Source organism: Psittacula echo (genome assembly GCF_963264785.1).
Source record: "Psittacula echo genome assembly, chromosome: 8".
NCBI classification, from domain to species: Eukaryota; Metazoa; Chordata; class Aves; order Psittaciformes; family Psittacidae; genus Psittacula; species Psittacula echo.
The window spans coordinates 24,509,061-24,525,605 of NC_137744.1; the positions used below are offsets into that span (position 1 = coordinate 24,509,061).

Consider the following 16,545-nt stretch of genomic DNA (forward strand, 5'->3'; position numbering starts at 1 on the left):
TGTAGAACCTCTACAGGCACTCTATGAAAACCATTCATGATCGCAGCAAAGGATAACATCAAACAAACAAAAAAAACCCACCAACCAAAAACCCAAAAAAAGAAAACCCAACACAAAAAGCACAAGAAAAAAATCTCACAAACCCAAATGCTGCAACTGTCAGTAACTAACTCTCTACCTCCGAATTCTCTAAGGTTTTCACAGTTGCCCAAAGCATGTCCTGACCTAAGCTTCCCAGGTCTTCCTGCCTGTTGCTTTGTTCTTTGACAACTCTACAAAACTAGTATTCTTCCAGTTGCCTTTGAATACCACAGCATTTCACGTACACTGAAACATAACATGAGGAGATTGAAAACCACTAGTCAAGCCTTTGAGGATTATTAAACATGAGATATCCAGGCCTTCTGCTTGTCAACTTTAAGGCAACACATCCTAGACGTCTTGTGTTCTTTGGTGACACCTTGCTCAGAGGGCAGCTGTCTCTTTCCACCCCACTACCAGGTGCCCACCATGCTCTGCTAGCTTACTTCTGCGCTTTTGCTCATGTCCTCATAAGGCCATTACATCCCAAACCACTCATACAGCACAGCTCTGCACTGCACTCCCACTGGGCAGAACCTGATAGATGGAGTGAATTACAGTCCATCTTATCCCAATGGACAGAGGGGAGATAGGGCCAAGACTGAGTTATGGGCAGCTACAGTCACTACAACTCTTGTACTCCATCAGAGACCTTCTTATGGACCCTCCCTGAGGAGCTTTAGGAAGCTGAAGCCTCTGCTAAGTGTGAAAGGAGGCACAAGCTCTACTGCCCAGCCCAGCATGAAGGATTATTTCAATACCTGGAATTTGGTCCAGCAGCTGGGGCTGCAGAACTGGTAGACAACCCGGTCTGTCTTGTTGTAATAGCAGGGTTCAGATAAACTCTTTCTGCAGAAGCTGCAGGGTCTAGGGGCACCTGATGAAACAGACAGGCATTGGTGAGGGCAGCAGCACAGGATGTGGGATTGGATTCTGAGGATGGCATGGAAGCTGCTCACTCATTCTTGGTATGTCAAGCTATTATCAAAAAGCAAGGGACAAGAACACCAGGAAACCTAGAGCACCGGATTCTGCTAGGACAAAAATGTTAAACATGGATGGAAAGCAGAGTGTTTCAAGGAAGTGACCCTGGCTCTACAGGAATTTGGGCAAAAACCAGTCTGCATTTTACATCAGAGACCACACTCATTCCTGGACACCCTGGTACTCCATGTAATGGAAACAGCAACGCCAGCACAGTACAGCACTATAGCTGCTTTCTGCATTCTCAAGAACAGCAATGTATACTACCCCTCACTATTAAGATGTCTACATGCAAGGGTTCCTCCCTCTCCAAATCTCCTCCACTTCTCTCACTAGACTCCTCCCCAGGCAAGTAACACACCTTCTTTCCAGCCTCATCCACAAGCAATAAATGGTACCAAGGAAGGAGCTAGAATGGACAGGTGACTGGTTCCCTGTATGTAGGTGCTCTTACCAACCAAGCCTGACTGCTTCACTTTGTGGGAGGTAGTGCAGCAAATGGAGCAGAACAGGCCCATCTTGCCACTGCGATCCACGTTGGGCAGCATGTCAAAGTTCTTGCACAGTGTCTTGCACCACATGCACGGGTAGACCCGAGTGTTCTTCTGCAAACACAGAGCAGAACAGAGCTGCCAGGAACACCATCACAGCCAATGAGGTCCAACCCTCATATCCTACCCCACTATCACATTCACCACTGGGCAGCTCTCCTGCAGGAACACCTGATGCCAGAGCCAGGCTCACAGTCTGCAGGTTCAGGCTGCCTTTGGCACCTCACTTTCTCAATTCATGGATACTCTGGCAGGAATACAGAGTTTGGCAATCTGACCGAGACAGTTAAGTGCAGCCTGCTCAGGCTACAGAGGAACATGTCTATATTTGAGGAGACATCTAAAAGAAGCCAGCCCATACTAGCTACATATACCAGCATCACTGCACAGTCCAGCTTATGGAATGCCTGACCCGTGGTCAGGTCCAAGAGGGTCTGCATACAGAATAAATAAATTCTGTTGGCCTGCTTCAAATTTTCTCCCCAGCAATCTCTTAAATGCTTTGTCAGCAATAAAAGGCCAAGGGGATTCAATTCACCTGCTACTGCATGAAGTGCCCTGTGCCACCCCAAGCAAAAGAGCTGTGTGCCCAGAGACCCGCCACCCTAGGCAGCTGTCTCAACTCACCTTCTTATAACTGTTGAGACAGGCAGAGTCGCAGAAGCGTTTTTGCTGGCCTTCGTGGAAGAGGTACTCCAGCGGCAAGCCCTTGTTGTAGATGTAAAGTCCACAGTTATCACAGCAGTTGGTTTTCAGCCCCTTGGTGGCCCGGAACTTGGTGAAGCATGCATCACTGCAGATGCGGTGAACCACGCTCCCATTGCTGACCTCATGCTGGATCTGCAGAGACATCGTTCCTGTCACTCCCCCAAATCACCGTATGCCTCCTTCCAACATGCGTGCACCACTACAACCATGACCCCTGGGAGAATAGGCTGCTACACGTAAACTGGGGCAAGTACCACAATGGAAGCTGGAGTGGACTCAGGCTGACCTCCATCACTAAAAGTCAGCAGAGCAATCTGGGAGAGCAGAGTAGCAGGAAGCAGTGAGCTTCATGGTGGGGAGAAGCAGAAGCCTTATTTCTTCTGCTGTAACAAGGGCTTGTTCACAGCAACAAGGAAGGACCTGGCAGTGAGTCCAAGCCAATTCAAGTGCTAAGACCTCACACCATGGATGAACCCAACAAATGCCCTGTGATGGCCCCCAGGCAGGACCAAGTTCTGCAGGTCACAAGCACCTCATCCAGGACATGAAGCACAAAGGATCCATTTACCTCACCAGGTTTGTAGCAGACACTGCAGCGGCTGGTGTCCAATACATCTGCAGACTGATGTGCTGGTCTGTGCTGCTGGGCCTCATAGAGGGAGAGGCAGACAGAGGTGCAGAACTCATGGAAAGAGGCTCCTGAACCGATCTGGGCAACCACAGAGTCCTTGGTGTTCCAGATCTCCCTGGCATATGGAGGGGATGTGTTACTGCAGAGGCACATCAGTTCTGCCAGGAAGGTACAGGACGGCACACTGCAATGCACAGGACTTCCTGGGGTCCCAAAAGGGTGGCAAGAACTGTCTCATAGCACCTGCTGTCCCAAGTCAGAGATATGGTGCCTGAAGATGGAGCATGCAGGAGGTGGTTTTGAGAGGAGGCTGAGATATGTGGCATCGAGTGTGTGGACAGGCAGGGAAAGGCAGTAACGTGAAAAGGGTGTAGGGAGCATGGGATATATGGTGTGTAAAGGAAGACATGAGGCAGCAGCTGGCATTGGACAGGAGCGATGTGGGTGAATGGCAAGCATGAGGGTCACAGGGATGGGGACTGGCAAGTAGAGCTGTGGGGTAGGTGGATGGGGTCACAAGCAGGGGAGCATTGAGGAGAGGAAAAGGAATACATACTTTTTACAGAAGGTGCATATCTTCTTGCCAGGTGGTTTTTTGGAGAAGGTGGTGAGACAGGAGCTGGAGCAGAAGAGCTGAGGGAGCCCTTTCCGCTGGTAGGCAGTCTGGCCTTTCTGCAGCGGCGTTTGGCAGTTGGCACAAGTCATCTTGGTGACAGTAGAGCGGGCAGCTCGCTGAGCCAGCTGAGTGCGTAAAGACATGCGAGTAGAGCGGCGCGTACGAAAAGGAACAAAATCCTCATCATTGGGATCATCCACCATGGCATCAGAGTCTTCGTCAGAGACCGGAACTGCAAAGCAGCAGAGAAAGATGCACAGAAATCCCTCATTAGAAACTGAGACAGAAATCTCCACCATGAGACACATGCTGAGGCTTTCTGGGAGTCACCTTTCTGGAGTCCCTCTACATGCTTTGTGCCTGTCTGGGTGGAATGATAAAGGGACCCTTAAAAGGTATTCTGTTGGAACTGGAGATGAGTCAGCAGGTTTTTGAGCGGACTGGACTTAAGTCCGATTTCTCTCTAGGAATCAGGATTTGCCAAGATGGAGCAGAAGTCCAAAGTGAACATTTACAGCAGGAAACCCTTCAAGCCCTTAAAGGGACCCAGCTGGATCACCAGCTTCCAGCAGAGGCAGGCATTGAAGCAGCAACATAAAAATACTAGGGAATAGCAGGGTGACACTCAACATCTCAACCAGAGACTTCATGGTCTTCTGCAGGCAAATCCCCTAAATGTAATCTTCCTTCAGAGAGCCTGCAGCCACAGAGACCAAAGGCAGAAAGTTCCTAGCTGAGGAGACAGAAGATGGATTTCCTGGGAACAACCCATCTTCCTCCATTACTTGGTGTTTGTAAAAATATTACAACCCTCCCTTTAACATAAGTGCCCTGAGAAAGCAAGGCAAGTATCCAAGGATGAAGACTCACAGGGTGAAGGTACCTGTTCTGCATAAGAGAAAGGTCTGCACAGAAGCTCCAGAGTTCCCACTGCACTCACACCATGAACCACCTGCCCACAGTAAGCCTGCACCCTGTTCTTGGGCTGAAAACAGGCACTGGCCAGCCCTAGTTACTCACTGCTCTCTGAGGAGTTCACAGTTTCAGGCCTGGCAGCTTCTGATCTTCTGGCTCGTTCACTTCTTTTCTGCTCCTAGAAGACATTAAAAAAATATTTAGGCTAAGCATCTGCTAGGACAACCATGGGCAAATATCCCAGACCATGGTGGAATTCCAACTTCTGGGATCTGCTTTCCCAGTAACTAGGCTGAAAACAGGTAATTCCACAGATACCTGACCAGAGTTGGCAAGAGAGGAGATAGGAAGAAGTAGGCTTATGAGAATGACATTCCAGCTGGAGGTAGCAGAAACACTCTGAAGACACATTAAAGAACAGTGGCAGCGCACAGGGATCACTCCATCACAGCAGACACGAAAACACCTTCCCAGAGGGGTGACAAGACAGCCAGTGTCCCTCACAGGGTCTGACAATGCCAGCCACCCCCTATGCTCCTGTAGCATATATACTTTGACTGCATTATTCTTACCTTCTCAGTTGGAAGCTCGCTTCCCTTCCCAGACAGGCCTTCCCCTGGAACAGAAGCACAAAACACACTTGCATCTAACATCTTGCTTTTCTCTAACAGAAGGGGACAGGTGTTGCCCTTTGGGTCAGTCTGCACATGAGGCCTCAGACAGTCCTGGCTAAGAAGCACAGTTCTGGTGGTGATCAGACACAGGAAAGCTCCTAAACCATCTATAGCTAGCGATACAAACACATGGTCTGGGAGAAGTCCTTTAAGGGGGAGACCTCCCTGCAAGGGAGAGGCATGCTGGACAGTTGCCTTCAACTGCTTCTGACCAAGACTGAGCATCTCCTGAGGAGGTCCAGCCTAGGCAGAGGGACTTTACCTATTGGAAACACTTTCCATTTGACCCACAGTTCCAGCAAAGAAGGAACTCCAGTGATGAAGAGCATGAGCTAAGCTGATGTGCAGCTGCAGCTTTATCAGGGAACCTCCTAGCTGACACAAGCATCAAAAAACAAAGATAAAGCTATGAAAGCTAGGGCAAAAGCTTGTGTGCATCAAGGGAGGAGCTGCCAGAGCATTATTCCCTATAAGCAAGACTCCTTCCCCAAATCTAGCCCATCAGGAGCATTGACAATTTCCATAACAGGGGACGATGGGCAAAGTGGAAATGCAAGACAGACTCCAGCTTCAGCAATGTGCAGGATGACCTCCTGAGCAAAACGAAGCCAAATTCTGCAGAGAAAATGACCTACCTGCAGGTAGTGAGGCTTCCTGTGCTTTCAGTACACTATTTTCTTTAAGTGAGCTGTTCCCACTATTATCCCCTTCCTCTGCCTGGTTTTCCTCTGTGGGCTCAGGGGGCAAAGCTGCAGTTCTGTTGCCCATGCTCAGTTCCACCTCTGATTCCCCTGTTGGCCCTTCCCTCTGCACAGGTGAGCTTTTCCTTGGTGCCTTCAACCTTGTCTTCTTTGTCTGTTTAAGACTGGGTTGGGAGGGGGCCATTGGCAGACTTGAGGATTGTTCTGTGATTTCTTCCATGGCTGGGGCACTGCTGAGGTTCTCAGAGTCAGGAACAGGCTGTCGGGGTGATTCAGGGGTGTTGTCATCAGACAGTGCAGGAATAGCAGCAGCACCATCTTCCTTAATATCCCCACAATCACTTCTTGGTGAATCTCCCCCTTCTTTCCATGTTTCTGGAACAAGGGCTTCCCTAGAGAGGGCAGAGGAGTCTGCTGGTCTATCCTCTACTTCCTGGGAAGGATGTACCTTATACAGCGCATCCGGACCCTCTGATTTACCCAGCTCCACCAAGTCGGCAGTTTTATCCAAGTCATCCAAAACATCAGGTTTCTCCAGCATGTCTAAGACAGCAGGTTTACCTAGAACGAGGCTGTTTGATTTGCTTAGCTCAGACAGGCTGTCTGCTTTCGCTAGAAGGCCCAAGTTTCCATCTGCAGTCATCTGCTTAGACTGATCCCAGTCAGGGGTCTGAAGTACTGAAACTTCCTCAGTAGAAGCTGTTTGGGAGGCCAGGAGATCTTCACCAAACTCCATGTCAGCAGGAAGATCACCAATAAGCGGTTTGTTAGGTAAGGACAAGGGGTCCAAAGAGCCCGGAAATTCGCTGGAATCCATTTAGAAGATGGCAACTGGAAAGGAGAGAAAGACTTGCAAGTTAATGAAAAGCAGTCTAACACAGCACATGAATTGTCCACTCTTCTGAACAATGTTGGAGTAAAACAAGGCAGCAGGACACAGCAAACCTTTGGGAACTCTACAGCCTCCATACATCTCATCACAGCATGGCAACCAGACTTGCTTCTGATAAATAACACAGTGGGGTATCAGAAATGACTTGGGTACCAACTTGAGGCTTCACACAGCTGTTCTGTGTGTAATGCCTCCTTCCCTGCCTTTGTCTGTCTCACCAGACCTAAATAACCTGGTCTGTCCTTTCTCCTGGTCTTTACTCATGAAGCTAACATATCTATGTTTAAAATAACTTTTCTCTTAAACATAGAGGCAGAAAGATCTCTACAGGTCTGTAGATTGTGCCTTGAACAACATACAGGATGACAAGATGCAGGAATTTTGTCAGAGGACAGATATAAACAGGTATGAACCATAAACTACAGCTATAGTGTAGTCTCAAAACTGTAGGAGATAATAGTCACAGAATCCCAGGCTGGTTTGTGTTGGAAGGAACCTCAAAACTCATCCAGCCCTCTGCTATGGGCAGGGACCCCTTCCACTGGAGCAGCTTGCTCCAAGCCCCTGTGTCCAACCTGGCCTTGAACACTGCCAGGGATGGGGCAGCCACAGCTTCTCTGGGCACCCTGTGCCAGCGCCTCAGCACCCTCACAATGATGCAAGACAAGACCAACAAACTTAATGGGAGACAATATTGATCTTCATCAAGAAACGTAGTGATAGGACAAGGGGGAATGGGTTCAAACTGAAACAATGGAGATTTAGGTTAGGTATAAGGAAGAATTTCTTCAGTGTGAGAGTGGTGAGGCAATGGAACAGGTTGCTTAGAGAACCACTCCATGATTCTGTGATTCTAAAACAAGCTGTTAGTAGACACTACAGGGAAGTCACAAGAATCAGAAGATGTGTCACCAACCTATCAACCCCTATTAGAAATATTCTACTTCTAAATTTGGCACTGTTTTAGGCCCTGAAGCAGAAGATTCAGTATTCCTGTCTATTGGGGCTTATTACAGGCATAACTCACCTATATGAATGAAGGAGGAAGGCCGAAATAATTTCACTGGTGAAGGCTGATTAATTCTTTCATTGTATCCTTCCCCCTGAAAGAATAACCAAGTCTCACAGATGGTTTGTTCAGAACTGAACAGGACATACTTGGACAGAGAAAGTACCCAACTTCTGAAATTCGTTTAAGCAAGACTTTAGGGAATTGTACCCTACTCCATACCCCGGAGTTCAAAATCATTGCCTCCTTATTTTATCTTAAAACACAGCAACAATTTCTGTTTCACAGCAGCCGATAACGTACTGTTCCCGCAATCACAAACAGAAACTACACAAGATGTAATCTTCAGAGATTCCTAGCAAGTTTCACCACTGAAGACACTGATGATTCCATTCACTCTTTAGTTACAGAGGAGACGAAGCTTCTAGAATGAGCCAATTCAAGAGCAATTCAGGACCTAATATGTGTTTTCAGGTGACTGACAGAAAGAATAACAAAGTAAAATAGAAACAAAGACATTTGAAAGAAAGCTCCTAAGGACTGGAAGCAGGTGAGAACCCTCCCAAAATGATAAACACATTTTTTCTGCTGTTCAGAAAGCAAACAATGCCTCTTTCTCCAAGATGCCCCCCACTCAGATTTCCAGACAGCAGACTTTACAATAATAAGCAGCAGAAAAGTCAAGTCACCACATGCATAAGGAAACTTTATTTATAGGTATACTTAACAGGACTAACATCCTCCTCAAATTCACCTTCAGATACTTTGCATGAGTCTGCAATGAACCACAAAGGCAATACTCATACAGTAGTTGCCAGTTTCAGCTGGCCTAGTCTTTGCTTGGTAGAAATAGATTTTGGGAACAGTTCAGAGCATAAGAAATCCATTTGGGCATTCCCTCCCAGAGAATAAAGCAAGCATCAATTCAACTATGATCTTGCCGTGCTTCTCATGTGCCCTACAAATAGACCAAAAGAATCTGGTTTCAACAGTGCATACCTTAACACTGATTTCAAATTCCGGGTGCAAAATCATCATGATCGTAGAATCACAGGCTAGTTTGCGTTCAAGGGACCTCAAAGCTCCTCCAGCTCCAACCCCTGCCACGGGCAGGGACACCTTCCACTGGAGCAGCTTGCTCCAAGCCCCTGTGTCCAACCTGGCCTTGAACACTGCCAGGGATGGGGCAGCCACAGCTTCCCTGGGCACCCTGGGCCAGCGCCTCAGTACCCTCACAATGATGCAAGACAAGACCAACAAACTTAATGGGAGACAATAATGACCAACAAAATGGTCTTAAAAAGAATAAATAATCTGAAGATTAAGTTAACTCCAAACTATTGATATGTGGTTGGGACAGATACACAGACCTTTCTGCAGACCCAGGAGTCTGGAGTAAGACCACTCAAATGCATGTTCTGGTTGGAAGCACAGCACCTGCCCTTTCCGTTCAAGATCCAATCCACTTTCATCAGCTCTGACCAAGAGATAGCAGCTCTGTTTCTATCAGAACAGGTCATGCATTCTGGTGAATGACCCAAAAATTTCTTCTTGGGACATGCAGAGCTATGGACTCCTGCAGTCAGTCAAACAAGAGGACCATGTATTCTAATACCCTGTTCCTACAAAGAATGGATACTTGGGAAGAGAGAATAAGACACAACTAAGAGGACATTCCTCTTCAGCACATCCTCCAATCAAGTGGCAATCAGCTGCTGAAGAACTGCTTGAGTTGCACTGAGACTCTTACCAATAAGAGTCTGTACTGGGCAAATCCTCTCTGAATCTGCCTAACCCCCTCTCTGAACCAGTGTCAGTGGCAACGTGTTCTGCAGCCCCACATTTAGTTTTTAAAATATTGTCCTTTTGTTTATTTGAAGAGTGCTGCAGCAGAGCTCTGTGAGAAGGCAACACAGAGCAGGTAAGTGCTGACTTTTGATGTATTAAGCCAGGTTGTAAGGGGCTTGCAGCAAGCTGCTCTAGTGGAAGGTGTCCCTGCCCATGGCAGGGGGTTGGAGCTGGATGAGCTCTAACGTCCCCTCCAACACAAACCGTTCTACAATTCTATGAATCTGGAAAAGCTAATGGAGTTTGAGTTGAGGCAGGACCCAAGGAGGTGATGTTGACAAGCAGTCTGAGCAGGAAAGCAAGCAATGTCCCTGGCCATCACTGCAATTCTGTTTTCCTTCAATGAAGTCTTTACAGTGGTTTTCAGCTGCCAGCTGATGAGGATGAAGAGAGTAGCCCTCAGAACAGGAGAGAACTATGCTTTCCAGGTCTGTGGGTAACTTTGAAGTCAAACTCAACTTGAGAAAATTAGAGCTGCAGAAGGGTAAGAAATGCTACTTCTGTTTGCATTCATTCACATTCTTCTTGGCTCTCTGCTGAGCTTCAAGGTGAGTTAGGCTTCCAATTGAACATCCACTTTACCTTTGGTAAAATTTATTCCCTTTTGTTCCAAAAGGAAAAGAAATAGCTTATTGTTTCTGGCGATGCTGAAATGATCCACCACAAGTCATTGTCTTTTTTATCCCAGAATCAGCTAATGCACAGCTGCTGAGCTCTGCTTGAAATCTTCCTCTTTTCTAGCCACGTACCTGGCAGTGAGGAGAGTACACTGAAAAATGACTTAGCCAAAGGGAGAGGACGCAGTAGATATGACTGCTCTGCTGGACATTTGGAAACTCCTTACTTAGGACACAGCACCATCCTCTCCAGAATACTCAGCAACAGATAATCCTGGGAAGATCAAGTTCAAGGAGTCCCCTGTGCAAAAGTCTGAAGCAGACTGCTTCTCAGGTAGCATGCAAGAGTTTCTGAAGAAGCCGCCCAAGGAAACTGCAGCTGCCCCATCCCTTCCAACCCAAACAACTTTGAGATTCTGTGATTCCATGATTCTAAATGATAGGATGACTGAGGGTCTGCCCTGAGTGGGCAGGACTGGCATAGAATCATAGAATAGTTAGGGTTGGAAAGCACCTTAAGATCATCCAGTTCCAACCCCCCTGCCATGGGCAGGGACACCTCACACTAAACCATGGCACCCAAGGCTCTGTCCAACCTGGCCTTGAACACCGCCAAGGATGGAGCATTCACAATTTCCCTGGGCAACCCATTCCAGTGCCTCACCACCCTTACAGTAAAGCATTTCTTCCTTAGATCCAATCTAAACTTCCCCTGTTTAAGTTTTAACCTGTTACTCCTTGTTGACAGCCAGATCCAACATGTTACTACCAAACCTGACATGCATTTCCTGCCAAAGGAGGGGAACATGGATCTCCTCTCAGACCTGGAAGCTCAGAGGGAGCCATCGCCACCAGGACACCCAAGTACACCAAGTGACTACCTGAGATTTTATCTAGCTTATTAAAGACATCAGCGGTGCTGTAACCGTGCAGATCTTTCACATCTCAGTGTCCTCAGGTAACTATTAGTAGAGGAATATGTGGCCTACCTACAAAAAAAGAGGAGCTAACATCAGACATTTAATTAAAATCAGGCAGTAAGAAAAAAATAACTCTAACAGATCTCTCTTGATGAAGGGAATATCTCAGAAGTCTTTACTGCCCACAAAATAGCATGGCCATGAAGTTACTGTTTTCCTCCACCAAAGGAACAGCAACTGCTTAGGTACCTATCCTAGACTTTTGTTCATGGGTATGGGTATGGATTCAGATTTTCAAGACTTTTGAAGGCTGAAGGGATTTATCTTTTTTTGCTACTAGAGATCATTTGAAATATGAAAAGTGTTAATAGCTACAAAAAATTAGGACACTTATATCAACATCCCAGGTAATCCCTACCTACAAGTTCTGTAAGACCTGAGCAGATCTCTGGAGGAAGTTCCTACTTTTTGTGCCAAATTTTAGAATAAACAGTAACTCCCAACCCATCAGACCATTACCATCTTATCCTTGGCTAGTGTCTACACTTGATGACATATACTGAAAAAGCTGAGATGCTTCATAGAACCATATAATGGTTTTGGTTGAAAGGGACCTTAAAGATCATCTGGGTCCAACCCCTATGTCATGGTTTTCAAATAACAATAATAAAAAAAATAATAAATAATAATAAAACACCGTAATGCAAGAATCCCACTGCTTTAAGAATCAACAGTGATTCAGGAAACACCTTTCAGTGACAAGCCAATTTTGTTCATTGAGAAGAAATGGGGAGACATGACCCATCTCAAAAAAAACCCCACAAGGTAAGATCAACAGCAGAGGACTCTTCGGAGATACAAACAAACAAATATGAGGACTCAAACAGCTGGATACCAAAGTTGGACAAACTCAGAAACACCTCTTTCCAGATTAATACTCCCTAAAACTACCCCAAGGAAGATGGAGCCAGTAGGGGCTGGGCTCTGCTCCCAAGGAACAAGGGATAGGACAAGAGGAACCGGCCTCAAGCTGCACCAGGGCAGGTTTAGATGGAGCTGAGGAACAATTCCTGCCCCAGAGGGTGCTCAGGCATTGGAACAGGCTGCCCAGGGCAGGGCTGCAGGCACCGTCCCTGCAAGTGTTCACACAGCGTGGAGACGAGGCCTCAGTGCCATGGGTTAGTGGTGGCCTTGGCAGTGCTGGGGTAAGGGTTGGACTGGAGGAGCTTAAAGGGCTGTTCCAGCGTGGTCGATTTAGATAACTGACCAAGGATATGTAAACCCTCTGTGACTTGGAGATTTTACAGCAGCATTCTGTGACTCTGTCCAAGTCAGCTATAGCTACTGCAGATGTCACTGGTCAACTTCTTCAGCTTGCGCTCTGCAGGCAGGCCTCAGTGAACAGTTGTCTCATCTCACAAATGTATTATTGGTTTCCTCAGAGTGCACCCAGCAGTAGCTGTCACTATGTCCCCTTCAGGACAGTCTTCACTGTCACATGTGACTTGAACTGCCTATGCAACAGGAACTGGTAGAAAGGGTAAAGAAGGAACTTCCCAGAATATCAGCAGCAGCCTTAAGACTGCAGTGATGGCTTTTAACAGCCCCAAAGCCAGAAGGTATCAAGTTCATTACTAGATTTTTCTACAGCAGGGCACCAGCTTAGGGTGCAGGTCTCAAACTTTGTGTAGCTATTTCCAGGATGGAACTAGAGGAACAAGGGGCTCCTAGGAAGTAGGGGTTGGAACTAGGTGAGCTTTAAAGGTCTCTTCCAACCCAAACCATTCTATGATTCTACGATAGCAATTACCCAAATCAAGAAAGCGTGAACTCTCCAATACAGAGCAGATGGTGCTGCAAAACAGCAGAATTGCCTGGAATTAGATTTACCAGGAGATTTCCTGTAACACTTCAAAAGGTACTTGACAGCACTGCTCAGATGTCAGCACTGGTTGCTGTTAACCCAACATCTCTGTATTAGCAGTAAACTCTAAGATAGCCAACAGGAGCATGCCCATCCATCCAGGACACCATCCTGGCAGCAGCTTGAAACTGCTTGAAGACTCTCATGTCTTTGCATAAGACCAGGATTCCCACCCACCCCACCCCCAAGCACTAAGCATCAAGGCTTTGTAACAGAGAAAGGAGCAACACATCTAAGTACACTCTAACACAACTTGTTTTCTTTACACATGTTAAGACAGAGTCTTAGCAGCAATGCCTGGAGAGCAATAGCTTCTAGAACCAACTGCACTTGAAGATCAAGTCAGAGAGAAAACTCTCCTGTTACTTGTACAGCTTTGTGTCTATAACGAATAAGCAACATTTCTTCCAAGGCTCACCACTTGCCACATAACAACATCTGCCCCACTAAAATAGCATTATACACAGGGGAAGAAGGTGAGTGGGTAAAAAACCTTTGGGAGTACTAGCTGAAGCACAACAGAAAAGCATGGAGGTGCACGGCATGTTCAAGCAGCATCTGTTGAAACTGCCCTGATGGTAAGAAGACACTGATTGAAAGACAGACATAGACAGTAGACCTGGAAGTGGCCAGAAAGAAATGGCCTCAGGGTTTCTGTCTGTTGCCCAAATGCTGCAGGAGGGCATCTGACCAGGCTGGGAACAGGCCACAGGCTCCCTGGCTCTGGAGGTCCTCAAAACTTAACTGGACGAAGCCCTGAATGACGTAGTCTCAAGTCAGCTTTGCTGTGAGCAGGAGGTCAGTTAGACTAGAGACTTCCAGAGGTGCCTTCCAACCTAAATCAGTCTGTGATTCTTTGAATAAACATTACTGCACAGAGAAGAGAGAGAAGACAAGAGGGCAGAATCTCAGGAAGGGTGTATCTTTGAGAGCAAGCTATCTAATTTTTTGGCTTTTCAGAGACAAAATACTGGAAGCTGAAGGTAAGCTGTCTCCTTGGCCTTGCTGACAAGTCTCAGAATGCTCTGCAAGGTGCCAGGTCCCCAAAAATGGATCCCAGTGTCGGAATGTTTCACCTCCCATGCAGCTGTACAAACTGGCACTGGGTAAGGCTGTGTTGAACAGGCCAATGTCTCACCCCAGCCTAGTGACTGACTCCATTCATTCTCTTTATGCTGCCGAGGGCTGAGCAGCAGAACAGGCTTACAGGAAGTGGCCAGAAGACACCCCCGGAGCCCACAGCCAGCAGGACTGGTGAAGATGGCCTCAAGCACTGCCCTTTTCTGACCTACTGCCAGCAGAAGAAGTTAACACTTAAAACACTGCTGAGATTAAAACACGATTCCAGTGAAACCTTGCTAGAACAACCTTTGCTAAGCTAACAAATTCCTTGTCACAGCTGTAGCCTATTGCATACTTCCCTTGGATTGCTTTACCATAACCCTTCTGTATTAGAGGCTTTTGCTAGCACACCAGTGTCCATCAGGGTCGCGTATCCCAGCATCACTGACCACAGAACATCCCTAAAAGAAATTACACAAGGGGCTTTGCTCCTGAAGGCCAGGGATGCAGCCTCAGCCCCTTGTTCTGGATGTGGAGGAGTCTGCAGAGACTTATTGTCAAAGCACACTCCAAAGCAAGGGCACTTGCAGTAAGAGGGATATAAGCAGCTGTGGAGAGAAACAGAGATGGTGCAAATATGTACTCTGGGGCTGTGAGCTGCAGCTTGGCCATTACAGGCAGCAGCTCTGTAGGCTGTGGCTATTCCTTTAGTAAAGCTGGACTGGCAATAACAGAGCAACAATCATATCACCAGCTTTGGTCCCAGGATAGGCAGGGTTAGACAAGAAAATGCAGATTAAGTTTTCTCAGAGAATGTAGCAGCCCTGAGAGGGGAAGAATCTACAGCCTAAACGAAGAGGCTGAAGCACAGCAGGAGAAGGCAAGAGCACAAATGAAGCAGCTCTCACCCTCATCAGAAAGAGATTTCAGAAACCATTCCCCAGCATTCAGCTGAGCTTCCTATCCCCCACCATCAGCTGACACAGCCCATGGCCAGCACTGCCTCTGTCCACACAAGCAATTTGTGACTGCTATAGCCTTTTCCTGTGCCAGGCACCCACCGCAGCCAGCTCCCAGCCTCGCCAGCGCCCACCCTCCTGCTTCCGGGGCCAGTCCTGCCTCTGCAAACCCATGGGAGACACTAATTCACCCAGGTCACCTCGCTGGCCACTGCCATGCTGCTTACATGCAGCCAGTTAGAGAGGTTTCAACAGGTCGGGGCTTGGTCTCTCCCAGCGGCATCAGCAGCCCGGTAAGGCTGCTCCTTTCTCTCACAGAGCCTGGTCCTTGAGGGCAGCGCATGGTGCCCAGGAACCCACAGACTCACACTCCAGTCCCTGCTCTGATCCAGAGCCACCATCCCCACACAGGGGGAAGCAGGACAGAGCAGGTGGCCAGGTCAACGGACCTGCAGCTGCATGTTTTCGGAGCTCCACAGGCTACACTACCCCAGGTGGTGACACCACCATTAAGGCTGCGTCGCCCAAAGCCTTTACCCAAGGCGCGGGGAGAGGTGACCAAGGAAGGTGCTGGGGCAGAGCACCGGGTGGGCACTGCCCCACAGCAGGGACAGAGATGGGCACTACTAAGGCAGGCGTTCCAGGAGCTGGCGTCAGCCCCATGAAGCGCGGAGCCCGGCACGTCCCAGCACGGGCGGGGGACGCTCCATCCCTGCGCCCCTCGCAGAGAGGCTGCGTGCGATGGGTGCGGCACCCCCAGGCCCGCAAAGGGCCCGCACGCGGCGAGCGCGGGTCGGGGGAGGGTTCCGCCCTCCCCCGCAGACACTGGCGCAGGACCCGCCCCCCGCCGCAGGGCGCCCCCAAGCGGTCGCCACCGCGGGGGTGGTGCAAGCCCCGCCCCCTACCGGAGCGATAGGCCCCGCCCCCCGGGCGGGCATCCGTCCGGGACCCGCGCCGCACGCGCCTGCCCCGCCCCCCCCCCGGGGGGCCAAGCACCGACGCCCCACGCTCGGGGCCCTGTGCCGCCTCCGCTCCAGCTGCTGCCCAGGGCAGCCGCAGGGAGGTGCCTGCGGCCGGCACCCCTCATACCTGGCACCCAGCGCTGCGCCGCCCGCGTTACCCAGAGCCCGGATTCGGGTCGCGGCCCCTTTAAATGGAAGCGCCGCTCGGAGCCCTCAGCGCGCTGCAGCCCGCGGGGGGGCAGAGGCAGCGCCCTATTGGCTGTACAGAGCGAGGGACGCTTTTCTATTGGTCGCGGCGAAGCCTGGGCTCGCGAGACTCTCTTGCAGGCGGCGGCCTCGGAAAAGCGGAGAGGAAGTCCAGGATTGGCGCCTCAGCCCGCACTCCACCGGGAGGCAGGAAAACCCGAAGCGGACTAGCGCGGAGGAGCAGGGACCCTTGAAAAGACAGAGCGGCGCCGAACGCGGGCAGCGCCCGTACCCCGGCGGGGCAC

The 16,545-nt window shown here is 49.0% G+C and overlaps 1 protein-coding gene across 4 annotated transcripts in view; it reads right to left on the bottom strand.

The window, feature by feature from the left end:
* ZMYM3 (zinc finger MYM-type containing 3) overlaps positions 1-16,294 on the bottom strand; it is a 32,856-nt gene extending 16,562 nt beyond the window's left edge. For 3 of the 4 annotated variants that reach the window (XM_080625135.1, XM_080625136.1, XM_080625133.1), the window contains exons 1-9: positions 7,781-8,511; positions 5,796-6,692; positions 5,059-5,102; positions 4,592-4,664; positions 3,512-3,803; positions 2,893-3,070; positions 2,244-2,456; positions 1,520-1,670; positions 843-958 (exon numbers count right to left, since the gene is read on the bottom strand). In XM_080625135.1, the coding sequence (XP_080481261.1) occupies positions 843-958; positions 1,520-1,670; positions 2,244-2,456; positions 2,893-3,070; positions 3,512-3,803; positions 4,592-4,664; positions 5,059-5,102; positions 5,796-6,678 (1,950 nt within the window). In that variant the 5' untranslated portion in view covers positions 6,679-6,692; positions 7,781-8,511. Of the gene's footprint in view, positions 1-842; positions 959-1,519; positions 1,671-2,243; positions 2,457-2,892; positions 3,071-3,511; positions 3,804-4,591; positions 4,665-5,058; positions 5,103-5,795; positions 6,693-7,780; positions 8,512-16,181 lie in introns of those variants that run through there. The other variant, XM_080625134.1, reaches the window with a different exon arrangement.
* Positions 16,295-16,545: the final 251 nt, after the last annotated feature.